This window comes from Crassostrea angulata, chromosome 3 (genome assembly GCF_025612915.1).
Source record: "Crassostrea angulata isolate pt1a10 chromosome 3, ASM2561291v2, whole genome shotgun sequence".
NCBI lineage: Eukaryota > Metazoa > Mollusca > Bivalvia > Ostreida > Ostreidae > Magallana > Magallana angulata.
The window spans coordinates 21,594,311-21,611,669 of record NC_069113.1 but is presented as its reverse complement, the minus strand read 5'-3'; the positions used below and the strand labels follow the sequence as shown (position 1 = coordinate 21,611,669).

The window sequence follows — 17,359 nt, the reverse complement described above, 5'->3', positions numbered from 1 at the left end:
TTGTAAGGTTATAATGGAAAGCTGAGTCATCGTATTTATTTAAATTTGTAATAAAAGTTGTTTAAAAAAAATAAGGATTTCTGACGACTGTATTATGTTTAATACGAATGTGTTTAGGAACAACTTTTAAAGTAACCCTTTTTATGAACAAACTAATAAAAATTGTGACTTCCGGTGAAAACTTGGGAGTCCAAAGTCCAAATAAACAAAGCAGACAGATAGTTATACTATTAAAAGATGAATGAAAATATTGCTTCCGAACAATATCAAGGTGCGCCCAGTGTACCAGAGGAGACCACCAAGTCGCCGCAAAAGTTAAGAGCCGGAAAAACTTCGGAGAGGTAAAGTTTTTCTTTCTATAAAATCCACATCATCATGATCATGGCATAGATATGGCAAGAAATTAGGACTGCGTTTTAAGGTAATAGTTTTGTACCCAATGGTACACCACTATATAAAACATGAGCAAAAAATTACAAATAGGGTACACTATATGTTTCTACTAAAAGCGAAAGTAGGGGAGTCTGGAAGGATTTTAGAGAATCAAATCAAATAAATGAGCTGATGGAAAGGGTACAGTGGGTACAAAGGGTACACTTGGATACAGGGTAGGTTACAACTCTATGAGAAAGTGATACAAGGGTTAAGAAGTCTATATTTTAGTCTAAGTTTAAAAATCAGATATATGAGCTGATGGGAAGGGTACAGTGGGTACAAAGGGTACACTTGGATACAGGTAGGTTACAACACTATTAGAAAGTAATACAAGGATTTAGAAGTCTATATTTTAGTCTAAGTTAAAAAATCAAATAAATGAGCTGATGGAAAGGGTACAGTGGGTACAAAGGGTACACTTGGATACAGGGTAGGTGACAACTCTATGAGAAAGTGACACAAGGGTTTAGAAGTCTATTTTTTAGTCTAAGTTAAAAAATCAAATAAATGAGCTGAAGGAAAGGGTACAGTGGGTACAAAGGGTACACTTGGATACATGGTAGGTTACAACTCTATTAGAAAGTGATATAAGCTAGGGTTTAGAAGTCTTTATTTTAGTCTAAGTTAAAAAATCAAATATATGAGCTAAAGGAAAGGGTACAATGGGTATAAAGGGTACACTTGGATACGGGTAGGTTACAACTCTATTAAAAAGTGATACAAGGGTTAAGAAGTCTATATTTTAGTCTTAGTTAAAAAATCAAATAAATGAGCTGAAGGAAAGGGTACAGTGGGTACAAAGGGTACACTTGGATACAGGTAGGTTACAACTCTATTAGAAAGTGATACAAGGGTTTAGATGTCTATATTTTAGTCTTAGTTAAAAAATCAAATAAATGAGCTGAAGGAAAGGGTACAGTGGGTACAAAGGGTACACTTGGATACATGGTAGGTTACAACTCTATTAGAAAATGATACAAGGGTTTAGAAGTCTTTATTTTAGTCTAAGTTAAAAAATCAAATATATGAGCTGAAGGAAAGGGTACAGTGGGTACAAAGGGTACACTTGGATACAGGTAGGTTACAACACTATTAGAAAGTGATACAAGGGTTTAGAAGTCTATTTTTTAGTCTAAGTTAAAAAATCAAATAAATGAGCTGAAGGAAAGGGTACAGTGGGTACAAAGGGTACACTTGGATACGGGTAGGTTACAACTCTATGAGAAAGTGATACAAGGGTTTAGAAGTCTATATTTTAGTCTAAGTTCAAAAATCAAATAAATGAGCTGAAGGAAAGGGTACAGTGGGTACAAAGGGTACACTTGGATACAGTTAAGGATATTTATAACACTATTTAGATCGAGAGATCATGCATGAATTTAGCAGACTTTTTATTTCTTTTAAGTTAAAAATTCAATCTTTATGAAGGAAGCTGAGGAAAGTATACAGTAGTGACAACACTATTTGAGAGGGGTTTAATGTATCCCATTCTAAGAAGGTGGATAAGGCATGTAATATTGCCCATACATGGTCGGACAAGCTACTGAAAAATTAAAATATCAATATATCTGATATTTATTGTAAAAAATCATTGAAAACAATATACATTTTATATATCATTGATTTTTAACCTATAAACTATTTCAATTACTTGGAATATGTTGAGTCAAACAGGCGTATACGTATCAAAACCTGCAAATACTGTCATGTTTTAGAACTTCAAGGCATTTTCTTTTATGGAGTGGGTCTGTGCTCCATATTTTTCTCATAGACTATAAATAAGGTCTATTGGAAAACAAACCGATTTCAATCAACAAAAACGTGGAGAGATGACCCACTATACATTAAAAATATCATTTTGTTTCCCAAAAATTGAACGTTTTGAAAAAATAATACAAGTCCGTAAATTTGTGGTCAAAGTCGGACATAATATTCAAACAGCCTACTTTGTTGTGTGTGAAATGGCTCAGTGGTTAGAGTACCTGACATAATCTAACCTTAAATACCTAGGGTTTTTATGTGATGGGTTTGATACCGCAAAATTTTCTGGCAATATTTTTTTTTCTTATCTTTTGTTAAATATATTAAAATCTGGATATAGTTAGGAATTGTGCTTTAATTTGCAAACTTGTATTATAATATATTTGAAAAGATTTAATTGGGAAAAAATAAACTCAAAATTGTATTTCACTACTAAACCGTATGGGCATTTGTGCCATCTTATTTCCCCATCTTCTTTATATACAATTTTTTTTTTTGGAAAGTAATTGAAAGATGTCTGCCCCAAGTTTTCAAAAATTTAAAGAAGAAAATTGTGTATCCATGAATTCAGCTTGTGAATGAATTAATTTAGCCAGACTTAATGTTTTTAGTTTTTTTGTAAAAATAAAATTTTTGTTAAAGTCTCGATTAAAACACAACTAATTAAAGTATATGAGCTAATGAAATATGTACCTGGCTTCCTTTTATTTTTTTAAAATTTACACTTTCTATTTATTAACGGTAATTATAATTGCTTGATTACTGTGCAGTTTGCCACTATATACATGTACAACTAGTGTACAAGGCCTTTTGAAGTCTCTTTCAGAATGCACTAATTAAAGTTTTATGTCTAAATTAATTTAAGTGTCTAAACTGCAAGCTTTGTTTAAAAAAAATAATTGTTTGTGGCCAGTGGGAATAATATTTTATTCAGCATTTGATATTGTAATCATTAAAGTCTAGATTTGAGAGTTAAATCTCAATGGGAGCTCAAAATTAATACATCTCCATGCAGTCAGTACATTCATTTAGTCATTATAGCCTTTTCCTTGTTCTCTACTTTATTACTAAATGTATTTTTTTCTTCTTTAAGAAATATATAATGTACATATCTTTACTTCTTTATTTTTGTAAAAACACTTTAAGTGACATTGTTACAAATGGCTGAATCTTATTAACTAATTAATATATTCCTACATTGTATTAAAATTGGCTTCTTTCATTCTATTTAATTACTAGTTAGATTTTACGTTTGAATTAATTATAGTCCTGAATTAAGCTGAGCTTTGAATAAATGTTTTCAAATTAAACATTTTCAGAGTGTGTTTCCCATTATAGTAATACCACCAAAACTAACTCTCTCTCTCTCTCTCTCTCTCTCTCTCTCTCTGTAAATTCATTCTCTCCCTCTCTCTCTCTCTCTCTCTCTCTCTGTAAATTCATTCTCTCTCTCTCTCTCTCTCTCTCTCTCTCTCTCTCTCTCTCTCTCTCTCTCTCTCTCTCTCTCTCTCTCTCTCTCTCTCTCTCTGTAATTTAATCATAAAGGCCTTTAGATGAAAGAATTCTTCAGTATTTTTTGCTTTTTTATGTTTGTCTCAGGATAGCTTTTTTGTTATTAGACTTAAATAATGGAACAAGTCTTATTTTATGTTTATATTAAATTGTCCACTAACAGTTATGGCACCAAAAGACGCAAGTTTGAAAACTCCCAGAGTTTACACAGTTATTGCCCTTTGTGTAAGAAATGCTAGTGACAACTCTTTGGGAATACTTTATTCAAGTTTTGAAATTCTTAGCTCTCTGACTCCATATTGCAGATCACGCTTTTGACTATAATGCATGTGAAACAAATTCTACATGTACAATGTAAATTACTGTATGTAAATTATGTTTGAAAAAACTTGGCAAAACTCTGGGGAAATGTTTCATAAACCTTTATTCTCATTTGAAATTAAACTAGATCAGTAGATAATGTCATTAAACAGCAATACCCACACAAGTGTTCGCCCCTAAATAAAACTATCTTGTAGCAGTATTAGTAAAAAAAAAAAAAAGGCCACATGCTATTTCTGGTAGTTTTTAAAAATCATTATTTTTATAAAGAATGATATACACATTTTCCACTTATTCCACAAAAATCCCCAAACCCACAACCCAAATTTTGGCAAGCCCTAGCTCTGTTGAACTTGCCTAGGCTCTTTAGGCTAGATGGGTTTCATGTGGTGTACATCACATATGTGTTTTCGAGATGCAGAATGTATTATGATTCATCAATATAATGTAGGCCATGACCCTGTGGGATTGTTGTGACCCCATGAAACAAGAAAATACCTGAAAACTGTTGAGATCCCCACCACCAAACCATAAACATTGTATGTTCGTGTTTCTAATGTCATTATGAAGCATCAAATGGTGTTAATTACATGACCCCCATGATATGTCTTTCAACACCCCAACACCCCCAACCAAACATATTGGGGAAAAAATAAAACAGGTCCAAATATGTCAAGAGAGGTCAAAGATATGCCACCTCCTGCAATGTAAAATTTTCTAAGGGAGGAACCGTGTACCCCTTATTGCCCTCTGGCCCTCAGTTCGGGCCTTCATCCCTCAATAATGCAGAAAACCCTGCATGAAACAGGAAAATACCAAATATCTTGAAAACTGCATGTTCAGATCCCTATCAAAATGACATCCCCAATCATATTCTAGTAGATCATTTGGCTATATACTGCAAAAAATGTTCCCCAGGGATATGGTCGGGCCACAATGGGGGTCAAATTTTAACATAGAAATATATAGAGAAAAGTCTTCAAAAATCTTCTCGAAAACCAATTGGGCAGAAAAGCTGTAACTTGTGTGGTAGCATCCTGGGGGTGGGGGTAGGATATATGGGGCCACAATAGGGTTTTGTTTTGTTTTGTTTTTTTTTTACATAAGAATAGGAATATAAAGGTTTATTGCATGAATTTTCTAAATCAGGAAATATGAAGATTTATTTTCCCCCAAAAAGCCTTCGTAAAATATATGATTTTTCTTGTTGGGGAAATAAATCTCGATATTTTCTTCACCATCTTTTGTAAGTCCATAACTATAGGGCATGCTGAAGAAGTTTGGTCTTGGTGAACCTATATAATTTGATGTTGACAAACTAGAAAAGGTTCAGGTATATGAAAATACTAGTCACATGCCTAGCTGTCAGTTATAGCTTCAAGAAGTTCACTAAATACATGTACCAGGTATCTGGAAACAGCTAGAATAGGAACCATGAGACAAGACCGTTTTAAATTATCAAAATGCATTGTTCAAAATTGGATCAAAGCATAAATTTATGTCTGCATGATGAAGAAATGTGAAAATATTCAAAGCAGTTCAAGCTTTTGTACATGATTGAGAAAGACTAAATAAGTTAATTCTCATTTGATATAAAACGTAAAGTATTTAAAATTATACATGCAAAAAATCATGGTCTTTTGTTAGTTTGGTAAAAACATGAATGATAACAATATTCAAAAAAATCCTTTCATGCAATTACAGACTGACTGACTGATTTGACCTATCCATCCATAAGCTTTTCTTTTTAATGAAAATTTAGGTGTTTCTTTTGTGGGTGGATGGGACTGTTTGATTTTTTTTTTATATAGGGAGGGGGTAGGGGTGGATGTGATGTAGGTCAGAGACTATGAATTAGTTACCACGCTACAGAAGAATCCTGGCTCTCTTAATTTGATTTAAGAGTATCAAATGCTAGATTCTTCGAAGGAATGCTAGCTGTTCCATTCGGAATTATTGTAATTCTTCCTAGATTCTTCTATCAGGTGAATTTGGTGGTGTCGTTTTCTTTTTGCCTAAAACACCCCCATCTTTGATGTAAACCATACCAAAAGAAAAAATGCTTACACTGAGGTAATATTTCAAAAGTTCCATTCCACCTAGGCCAACCTTTAAGTCTAAATTGTCTAATTTGCCTTTTTAATATAGGATTAAGAACTTATTATAGTTAACACAGACTATTTAAATGGGCCATTAGAAGTAGACAAAAAATGTACTAGACTAAAAATCAACATGTAGCTACAACAAATAGCTGCGACAATTTAAATGTTTTTAATCAATTGGTTTTATAGGCAGTCGATATCATACATCTTAGCTAGTGAATGTTAACATTGTTTTCAGAATTATATTTGAAATAGAGATGTGACACCAAAAACCTTAGGAATAGGATTCGATCTCTCTATATCAAATAAATTTGATTTCTTTATCTGAATATACTCATGTACCGGCATGCAATAATGTAAATATAAAATCCGCTCCACATAATGTACATCAAGATGTCATTGAATGTAGACACTGCACATTATTTACAGGTTTTACTCTTCAAACGTTTGTAAATTAAGCTTTACATTCATTAATTCACTTTAAAAGTTTTAATTTACAGTACCGGTATATGTCATATGAAAAAAGAATTTACTGGATGGGTACATGCAAATTTGGACTTAAAAATTTGACATAAGCAGGGCCTAGCTAATATAAGTATTAATTATGATAAGTCTGTGCCCAAAAAGTTGTAAAAACAGCTGTAGCAAATCTTAGGAACATATCCTAATTCAGTTACAGTGGCGTCAGAAGCAAATTGAAAGTGGGTGGATGGGGGCTAGACTAATCCTCAGAAATCTAGACAAGCAAGAAAAGGAAAAAAATCCTAATCCGTGTGTGTGTGTGGGGGGGGGGGGGGGGGGGGGTCTAGGGGGTCTAGTATACCGATGACTCCAACTTCTCAATATTTCCATCTTTTTAGGTAAATTTAGGAACAATTATCTTTGCTGCGAGAAAAAGTGAAGGGATGAACCCTCTATGATGCTATCCCCCCCCCCCCCAGTTCCAACGCCTATGAGTTATAACTTATCTTAAATCTATCTTAAATTATGAAACATCATATCATCATATTGTAAAATGTCTTTAACGAATTTATTTGTATATACACAATGTCCTCAAAAATAAGATTTATTGATCAGTAAAAAACAAAATTGGTGCTTGTTACTCTGAACATGCATTTACTTTACTAATAATACTATTAAAAACTATTAAATATATCTCTATAATATGTGTCTTAGGAAAAATCTTATGAAACAAATTTAAAAATAAAATTTCAGAGTGCCTGTGGCCCAATCCTGTTATGTACATAATTCAATATTGTTTAAATTTTAAAAAAAGAATTGGTAGTAGTATAAAATGATTTAATGTAATATTCAAGTTATGGCTTTAATTCAATTTGTTTCTCAATTTTAATCATCTCTAGATACTGATTCTAGATGCTAAATCTGCTAGACTTAAGGTCTGTGGAAAGAAATGCATGTATGTAAAAAGTCACTATTTCCCATGATAAAATTTTACTGCTTGTGTGTCTAGACGTTTTTATATGTTTGTGTATATCTAATTAAAATCTATTGTTTGTTCACATGGAGAAAAAACCATGGAACTAACACAGAATATACAAGATATACACAACAGGTGTGTCCTGTACCCAGGTGCACCAGGCAAGGTGCTTATTCAAAATATACATGTATACTTAGCTATAACAAACAGGTTAAGCATATTTTTCCATTGCTCATATGAAAATAAAATATGAGATCAGTTTTCCGACTTTGAATTTATAATGCTGATGATAATTCATTACAATTTGCAAAGTAAAAACAATATATATCTAGGCCAAGAAAGGATGATCTTCATTACGATTTAAAATAATTTTATTGCTTTAATTCAATTAAGTACTTAGTGGTGTACATTTGCTGCCACTAGCTAGCAATCATATAATTATGCCAACATTTTACTAAAGAACAGTTAGATGTGATGTCACTTGTTATAATTTAATTTAATTGCAAACATGGAATCTAGGTAATATGTCCTTTTCCGTTTGACAAAAATATTCAACTGTATAAAAATTAATGTTGTACACAACATATGAAAAAAGGTTTTTCTTTAGCTAAATATTGTGAATGTTTATATATATACTTTTCTTTAAAAAACATGTTAAGTGTTTGCACTTTTCTGGAATACAAGTTTAATTTGGCCTGTAACTATACAGTTTATTCCCACTTAAAGAAAAAATCAAAAATTTTCTCAAAGCACTTGTGGTCATTCTAAAATGGACTTTAGGTCACCTGTTATTAATTTCTTTTGTTCTCTCCCTTCCCTAACCACCTGTGCACCATTCCCACCTAGCCAAAACCAGTCACCTGTGTAAATTTCAGAATTTTGGCTAAGTGGGAAGACACCAGCTACACATGTCCTTGTATATATATACATGTCCTATGTTGATTGCAAGGTGTTAATCATTTCACACCCGAAGGACTTTCCAATGTGTATGGTTTACCTGTATAACTCTATTCTATGTTATTTGCAAGGACTCACAGTTTCACCCCTTTTTTTTGATACAAACTTCAAAGACATATTGTTGACAACACCTGCATGCAGAATAAATGTAGATCTGTCACTTGTTGAGAAGCATGTCTCAGTGAAATGTTTATATTCTCTCAGGATATCACCCTTTTTTAAAAAAGCTACTGACCTCACAGTTTATCCTGAAAAACTCATGGAAATAACCTTAATCATGAATTTACCCGGGATTATTTTATCTAACTCTCTCAGGTAAGGGATGTTCCAATATACATCAGCAGTAATTTTTAAACACATTGCCAAGCGAATCTTTTATATGAATTACCAGGGACATAAATAACAGCCTGCAATATACATGTCATAAGAATTTAATGAATATTTCTATATTTACGTACAGATTTTGTACATATTTCAAAAAAGAAAAAATCTTAAGAATCATGATTATTATGTAAGGATATGACTTCAAAGACAATTAAGGTTCAAGAAAAACTTTTAATTATATCAAATAAAGAGAACTGACCCACTTAGAAATAAATTAAAATTAATATCAAGTTTTATATTATTCACAACAAATAATATCAATTTGAAAAACAGTAAAGAGGAAATAAAGATTGAATCAATTGTAGGCTACTTAGTCTGTGGCATTCAGTCATTATGTTACCATTGTACCCTCTGTACCCTCTGTACCTTAGTGATTTACAAGTATCTTTAATAATTTGCTACTTTCATTTTCCAATGCTTTTACACTGTACCCTCCTTGTAACCCTTTTTCTCCTTAAAGATATAGGAGTGTACCCTAGGGTACAAAAGTATCACCTCAAAACATAGTCCTATTTTCTTGCCATATATGTAGGGTACAAAAGTATCACCTCAAAACATAGTCCTATTTTCTTGCCATATATGTCATGGCACATGCAAAGAAAATCATTGTATCCTTGTTTATGGATACAACCTTTAGCTATGTCATTTTATTTTGATTTTAATTTTATTCTTTTTAAATTGACAAGTTTGCAATAACATGTCCTGGAGTCATAAGCATGATCAGCATGCAACATTAGGTACAAACTTACCCCCCCCCCCCCCTCTTAATTGTAATCAACAAACAAACAAACAACATATAATAGTTTGTATGTACACCCAAATTTTTTTTCAGATCAGGAGCTACAGACCTGCAGCTAATTTATGTGGATGATCATGAATAATGCATTGTCAGCAACAATGATAATCTTAATATAAAAAATGGGTGTTGGAATGAAAAATAAAAAATAATGTAAACATCATAACAACAAGGAATAAAGAAACAAGATACAATAATATGTATGAACTTGGGGATCAAATCAAACTATAACACCCCCCCCCCCCCCCCACACACACACAAAGACGTCAGGTGCTCATAGTCTAGCACTGAACAATGGTCTATGAAGACTGATGTCCGATTCTAGTTCACTTTACACATACCATCAAAATATTTAGCACTGCTTTTGCGTTTATTAAAAATTATATTTTGATCTTTTCAGACCTGTATTTGATGCTGTAGTTAAAACAACTAAATACCTGGTTCTCTCGCTATTCCTCATCTATGTCGTGTTCCCCTCAGTTATGAAAATTTATCCCCGAATTCAGGAAAAACTCATCTTCCTTAATTTTGGTAAGCATTAATATTGATTAGCTGGAGTATTTGATTGTTTTCAATAAACTTGTAGAACTCAGCTCTGTTGAAATCAGTATTATTCATAAATCAAAATATTTTCTTAAAAATGTATACATTATGAATTCAGTTTGATCATAGCATTGTTTTTCACAAATAACAATTAACAGTAACGTTGTATTATTCACATATAGAAATGTTACATGCAACTGCGATTAGTACATACGGCTTATTTGTGATGTATCGTTATTAAACTTTTAGTGTGTTGGCCACCATTTATGGATGTTACTAAACCAGATGAACTAGGACTAACTGGAGTTAGGAATTTTTACCTTGATGTAGATGAAGAGATTACAATAGGAGCATGGTAAATTGCAGTGTATTTTGATATGTCTTGATGAAATTAGTTTTATAATATGCATACTGATACACTTATCAGTTTTGACATTCATCTTTTCAAACAGTTGAATCATTGTAAGAGTAATTAAACATGTATATTTAGGGTCTTCCGTTTCCAACGGAAGACCCTATTGTTTTTGTTAGGTTTCTTTTTCTCTATTTTTCACTATTATTATTCTTTTTTTTCTTAACATTTTTCTTAAAACTCAGATATCTCAAATATGCTTCAATGGATTTTTATGAAAATTTCACGAATAATACAAAATATCAAGGTCTTTTATCATTTACATTTTTGTTGATGACGTCACTTATGGTCGGCCGTTATATTCGTTTTTCTTTTTGTAAAAAGTGATCTTGTCCTCCCTTTTTCGCAAAAACGATTAAAGATAGAAAATTGAAAGTTTCAGGAATGATAGATTTTTGAATTTCTAGGGCCGATCAGGTAAAACTACGATCGTCCGTCACTTCCGGTCCGCTCAAACAGCATTTTTGGAAAATTGTGTTTTAAAATTTTTTTAAATCAAATAATCTACAATCTTTTTTCCATCAGAATATGTTTTAAACTTATCAAATTTTAATATTAGCAGGTCATCCGTCACTTCCGGTCGTCACCGGAAGTGATACTAATATTTCGATTTTTGGAATTTTAAAAGCATATGCGTTTTGTTGACATTTTTGTACTGAATACAAATCTGAAAACCGTTTTAAAATCGGACAACACATTGCAGAGATGTTGAAGTTTAAAAATGACGTTTTCTGAGATCTGCATTTCGCAGTGTAGGTGGAAAAATTAGTTTAAAAGGAGTAAATCGTACCAAATGTCAACAGATTAATTGAACCCTATCAATTCAAAATCAAACGAAAGACCCACTTGTTGCTCGCAACAAGGTGCTTTCAAGTAATTCAGGCATTCTAGAGAAATTAAGCGTCAAAGATTTGAAGCGAGAGTCTGAGTAGCTCAGTCGATAGAGTCGTGGACATGTCCCAGGTGACCCAAGTTCAAGCCCCGATTGCCGCAATTTTTTTTTTTTTACTATTTTTCGCTTAGATCTACGATTTTATCTTTGAAGTGATAAGTTTAATCTAATCTATTCAAAAATCGGACGGAAGACCCACTCGTTGCTCGCAACGAGATCGTGTCTAGTTTTTTTAATTTTCATTCTCATATAAACCTAAAAAATATAAATTGGATGGTGTTTTTTTTTCAGGCATCTTCTTCCAAAATCTTTAATTAGAAATGAAACACTGGATTTTGAATCAAAATTAAGCAGTGGTCATCCCATCTTTTTATACCTGCATGGATCTACAGGAACAAGGTTCGTTAGCTTTAGCTGCAAACATTTTATGGCTTTGTCATGTTCTGAATTAATGCCTATTTTTTTCAGTTTCCTCTTTTATGGCCAATGATTAAAGGAAAGGGTAGGCTGTAATATAAATATGCAATCATAACACTTTCCACACACTACTTGTCACAAGCACTCCTTTGCACTTTAGTTGACTTTCCAATTGCTATTACTAGATTACTGGGTAAAATTTGACTCAATATTGATATAAAGCATGAAAAAAAATATACATGTGATGTACAAGATATCATTTCTTGAAAAAAATTGAAATACTGTATGTCATGTATAGTGTTTAATAGAACTTGAAAGAAAAATCTATTTTAGCTGTGATATTATTCCTGCATCTTGTTTGTGATATTTTCACAAGGATTGATTTGTTGTTTGTAGAGGCGGCTGGCACAGAGTTCAGTTAATGAAGTTACTGACATCCCTGGATTTTCATGTTGTGACCATAGATTATAGAGGTAAGGTACATGAAATACGAAGGAGCCGTTATTATTACCAAATAAATTCAGAGTGAAACAGATATTTGTGTACTTAACATGAATTTTTTTTAAAAAATCTTTGAACATTTTTTAGGATATGCTGATTCAACTGGTCATCCCTCGGAAGATGGAGTGGTGGATGATAGCCATTTCATGTACCGATGGATCAAAGAGAGAAGTGGGGCCTCTCAAGTGGTGCTGTGGGGACATTCTTTAGGAGCTGCGTATGTTATCTGTCATTGATTTAGTTGTAGTTTTAAAAGATAATATTAGAAGGGGAAGGGAATTGGACAGTTTAACCATAAGATGAGTGGGTTATACTTAAATCAAAGTCTTTTGAGTTGTTGCTACTTGTAATGTTGTATACAAGTAGCTGCAACAATGCAAAAGACTTTAATTTTTTTTACTGTAAACCAACTTCATTTGAACATAACAGTCCCCTTCTACTTATATCTGTTTGTGAAAAGAGAAGGGATATCAATCTAATTATTTAATCAGACTGAAGAGCACTTTATCATCAGGAATATGTCTCTTGTGTTTGGGTTTACAGTTTATAGCAAGATTGCTTGGATATTTTTTATTTTAAACTGCACTTTTTTAAGTCGGTCTTTATACGTTGTAATAAGGCTTTGTTTTCGTATGTCTATACTAAAATTTGTATTTCGAGGATTTCATCATTGATCTAGCAGTTATCAATCACATCTTTTTCAGAATTACAACCAAGTTAGCTAAACGTTTATGTGAAGAAGGTATGAACCTTAACATTGTGATCAAAGGGAGAAAACTCATTATTTTCTTTAAATAAATTTGGTTTCAATATTTTTGTTTATCATTATTGGAATGATAAAGGATATACAGAAGGAGATAGACAGTATGTTTTATAAATTACATTATGAAAAAATTAACAATGAAAAGAATGACTTGGTTAACAAAAAAACCAGATTTAATATGCAGAATCTCTAAATCATTCTCTATGTTATTTTCTTAAGGAGTTGACCCACATGGAGTTATATTAGAGTCTCCCTTCAACAACATTAGAGATGCTGCCCTCAGCCATCCATTTGCAGCAGTGAGTTTGATAGCCAATGAGTACAGATAATGTTCAATATGATTTCAATTTACATTAAATACAGAACTTCAAGTTGGGCAAATAGCTAAAAGTATTTTCATGTACATGAAAACCTGAAGTTTATTTGTGTATTTTATATGCGTTTTTTTTCCAGCCATTTCAGCATATACCTTTCTACAAAAAGCTCATTTTGGATTCTGTTGCTCAAAACAATGTGTTCTTTACAAGCGATGAAAAGTAAGTAATAATTATGGTATGGTACATGTACTAACTTTCTGACAATTTTTATTAATCAGATATTTTGCATGCTTAGATTTCACTACCACATCTTAAATCAACTAAAGATACTTATATCAGTACATGTATAAGAATTAAGTCCAAAGGGGGCAATATGAGATGGTACATGTATATGAAAAATAGTAAAGTTTATCATATTTATTACTGCTGGATAACATACTCCATTTTAACACACATATAAAATGGGATTATGAGTTGGAACACACATATAAAATGGGATTATGAGTTGGAACACACATATAAAATGGGATTATGAGTTGGAACCAGTAGACTAGTTTATATTATAAACATGAATAAAACAGGACATACGGCAGTTTTAAAAGCAAAAGCTTTTTGAGGAGTTGGAATTGAATTTCATACACATATCCATGAATAATGCTTTTAAGTCTTTAAAATAGTACCATGCAGTAATACCAATTTCTTTATGAATATATAATACCAAGTAACTTTGAGTTACATGCTTTATCAAACCCTTTATGTACTACAGTAATGAAGTGTCAGATTTACAAGGAGTTAAATGTGCTATAAATATACTCAATTTTCACAACAGCATTGCTGCAGTAAAATCCCCAGTGATAATAATGCACGCAGAAGATGATTTAGTTATTCCTTACGATCTTGGACTAAAAGTAAGTACTGCTATTTTAGTTCATTACCGTGTACACTGCATGTAGTTCCAGAAATTGCTTATCCATCTGGTTCAAAAATTAGATATATAATTATCATGAACATAGTCAATTTAATTTTTAAAATTCAAGTACATGTGCATGTACCTGTATATACGCATTAAAAATGATTTAAAGTATATGTGTATCATTTTAACTGAACTTTTAGCAGAGTATATTAGCATTAACATTTTTGTCAGCAGTACCAAGTAAAACCAATGTGAAACACAATGTTGTATTCTATACTCTCTCACATTTTGAACTTTGTGATTCCAGTTGTATAAATCTGCCCAGCAGAACAGGCCTGAGGGCAGTGGTCCCCTCCAGTTTGTGCCCCTCAAAGCCTCCTTTGGATATGGACATAAACATATATTTCAAGCTCCAGAATTACCAGAAATTATAAAGTGAGTATTATAATAGTTTGAACTAAAGATAGAGATACACCTGCTGACAGCCAATTCTATGATCAACACTTCTTTTGAGAGAGAGAGAGAGAGAGAGAGAGAGAGTATTCAAATGGGCTTAATAATTGTCAGTAAAAAAAAGTATTTGAACTTTGTAGAGTACTGGTATATTTCTCATTAATACAGTAGTTTGATTTTCACAGGTCTTTTTTTCTCTTTTCAGGAATTTTTTAGGGACATGCAAGAGGAAATGATCTTGTAAATCTCTCACATTCATGCTTATATTCCAGCAACTTTGTCTCTGCTGAACAATCAGAAGTCAATAATAAGTATTAATCTCTTTTAAAGTTTATTTTAAGACTTTTTAAAATGATATTCAAAGATCTGACATTCCTACTTGAAGTTTGTTCAGGTACATGTTTTACCAATGTAATGACATGGTTATTTAGTCTTTACAGTGTATTTTGTATCTTCAACTTTTTAGGAGGGCAAATTTTTATATATGAATTCAATTGCAAACTGTTCACCATTGTCTTTCATGTTTTGGGTTTAGTTGAGTGCTGTTTAATTGCATGGGTGTAAAAAAGATCTGATTGTGTATGTCATTAATACATGTACTGTAAACATGGCTATTTCTGCTTGATGTCAATTACAACAATTTACACTGTAATGGAAACAAAATGATTTCAAGTATTATTTTATCATTTACCGGTAATATATGGAAATTTCTCGATCTCTCTTTCTCTCTCTTCTTATGATATACTGGTGATTTACATGTAGGTAATACACAGGTGAATACATGCAGTAATGTATGTAAATTCTTTGTATATTTGTGTTAACTGCCATGTACATGAAGATGATTGTTTTTAAAAGTTTGTTTAGAAGTATGTGTATATTCAAGAGTATTTGTTTTTGGTGTGAGTTAATGATTTAGGTATCCAATGTAGATTTTTGTTTGATTTTTGCCATCTTCTTGTATATTTACATTTCTCAATCTGGTCACCCAACCAAACATTTACTTCAATTACCAACTAGTTATCATTAGCCATTAGTATTTTGATCAGTTTGTTGTTTAGAGGATTTTAGTACATTTTGTGGTCATAGATTGAAGATTTTTTTTTATCAGAATAATTATTAATGCTAATATACATGTAAATGTATAATTTTGTATCATATTTTGTTTTTAGTGTTTTCTTTATTTTTCATTATCTGGCTCTTGATTATTTTCTTATCTTTTATCAATTTGCTAAGGATGCATCAAAGACAATATTTTACAAGTGAATGCATTAAAAACAGTAATATACATATATATCTGTTTCAGTAGTACATGTATTTTCAGGTGACCTGCAACACTCATATATCAAGAGCTCGGTTCTCAAAATGAACTTGAAATCAACATCATTGTACATGTACCAGTAATGTTGACAATCATTTATACAATTGGTGTATTGAGGATTGTCCTATCCCATTTGTTTTGAGAATCAAAGTCCAGATAACTATTGTTTTTTTAAGAAGAAAATCTCTCCAATCTCTCTTCTTTTTTTTTTTTTTTTACATACATGCATGCATCAAAATAGGATAGGTTTGCATGATATACATCTGTTTTTTATGTCTGATTTTGTTTAGTTTATTCCTGTGTTTTTATTTTATTATACAGATAATATAGACTTACAGAGATCTGTTGGTGGATAGTTACATATACTTTGTTAATCTACATGTATACCCCTTTTTATGTGTTGTGTACAGTAAAAAAAGAAATGTGATATTTGTTAGAAGTTTATTATTTCTTGTTTGTGTATACATGTGTATGAAAAAATTAATATTTGTTCCATGATCAATGCAAAATTCTTAATAAGTCATTTTTGAGTCAACAATAAAATATCCTACAGATTCTTTTTTTTTTATTGGAAGAAAGTACTTACATGTACTCATGTATGTCTCAGAAATGAGAAAAAAATCTTGTATTGAACCCCTGATTTTAATGACTCTGAATTGCCAATGTAATTTCAAGGGTGAAAAATGAAAAATTAAAATAGTACATGGTCATTGTGTAAATATGCTTACCTATAGTTTTAAGATGAATGCATAAAGCAGGCTATAAAAATGTGTATATAATAAAAATAGGATTGTTGTTATGTCCCCTTTGAAGAAAAGGACAATCTAATTTACAAATGGTGGTGATTTGGCAGAACAGATTGTCCATTCAATAACTTGTTAGTCACTTGCTTGAAGATATCATAAAATGGGATGATCACTAAGATTTTCAGGTCAAAAGGTCACCTAACATTAATCCACATGCTGGATGATTATCAAATAAACCAGAATGCTATGATTAGGGGAATGCCCCTATTGATGCTAAGCCAATCTAAGGTCAAAGCTACCCATGTCACATATTGACCTTAAAGTGCTAGCAGGCCATTCTTTCAAGTTTGTCCAATTTACTTATAGAGCAAGTTTACT

General features: G+C 31.8%; 1 protein-coding gene across 1 annotated transcript; it reads left to right on the top strand.

The window, feature by feature from the left end:
• The first annotated feature begins 180 nt into the window (after positions 1-180).
• Positions 181-16,789, top strand: LOC128175196 (lysophosphatidylserine lipase ABHD12-like). The gene is made up of 12 exons (XM_052840642.1): positions 181-341; positions 10,107-10,237; positions 10,499-10,604; positions 11,845-11,952; positions 12,367-12,443; positions 12,559-12,688; positions 13,176-13,213; positions 13,454-13,533; positions 13,688-13,770; positions 14,381-14,459; positions 14,772-14,899; positions 15,123-16,789. Exons 1-12 carry the CDS (start codon positions 238-240, stop codon positions 15,151-15,153), a joined length of 1,095 nt encoding a protein of 364 aa, XP_052696602.1. The 5' UTR covers positions 181-237; the 3' UTR covers positions 15,154-16,789.
• Positions 16,790-17,359: the final 570 nt, after the last annotated feature.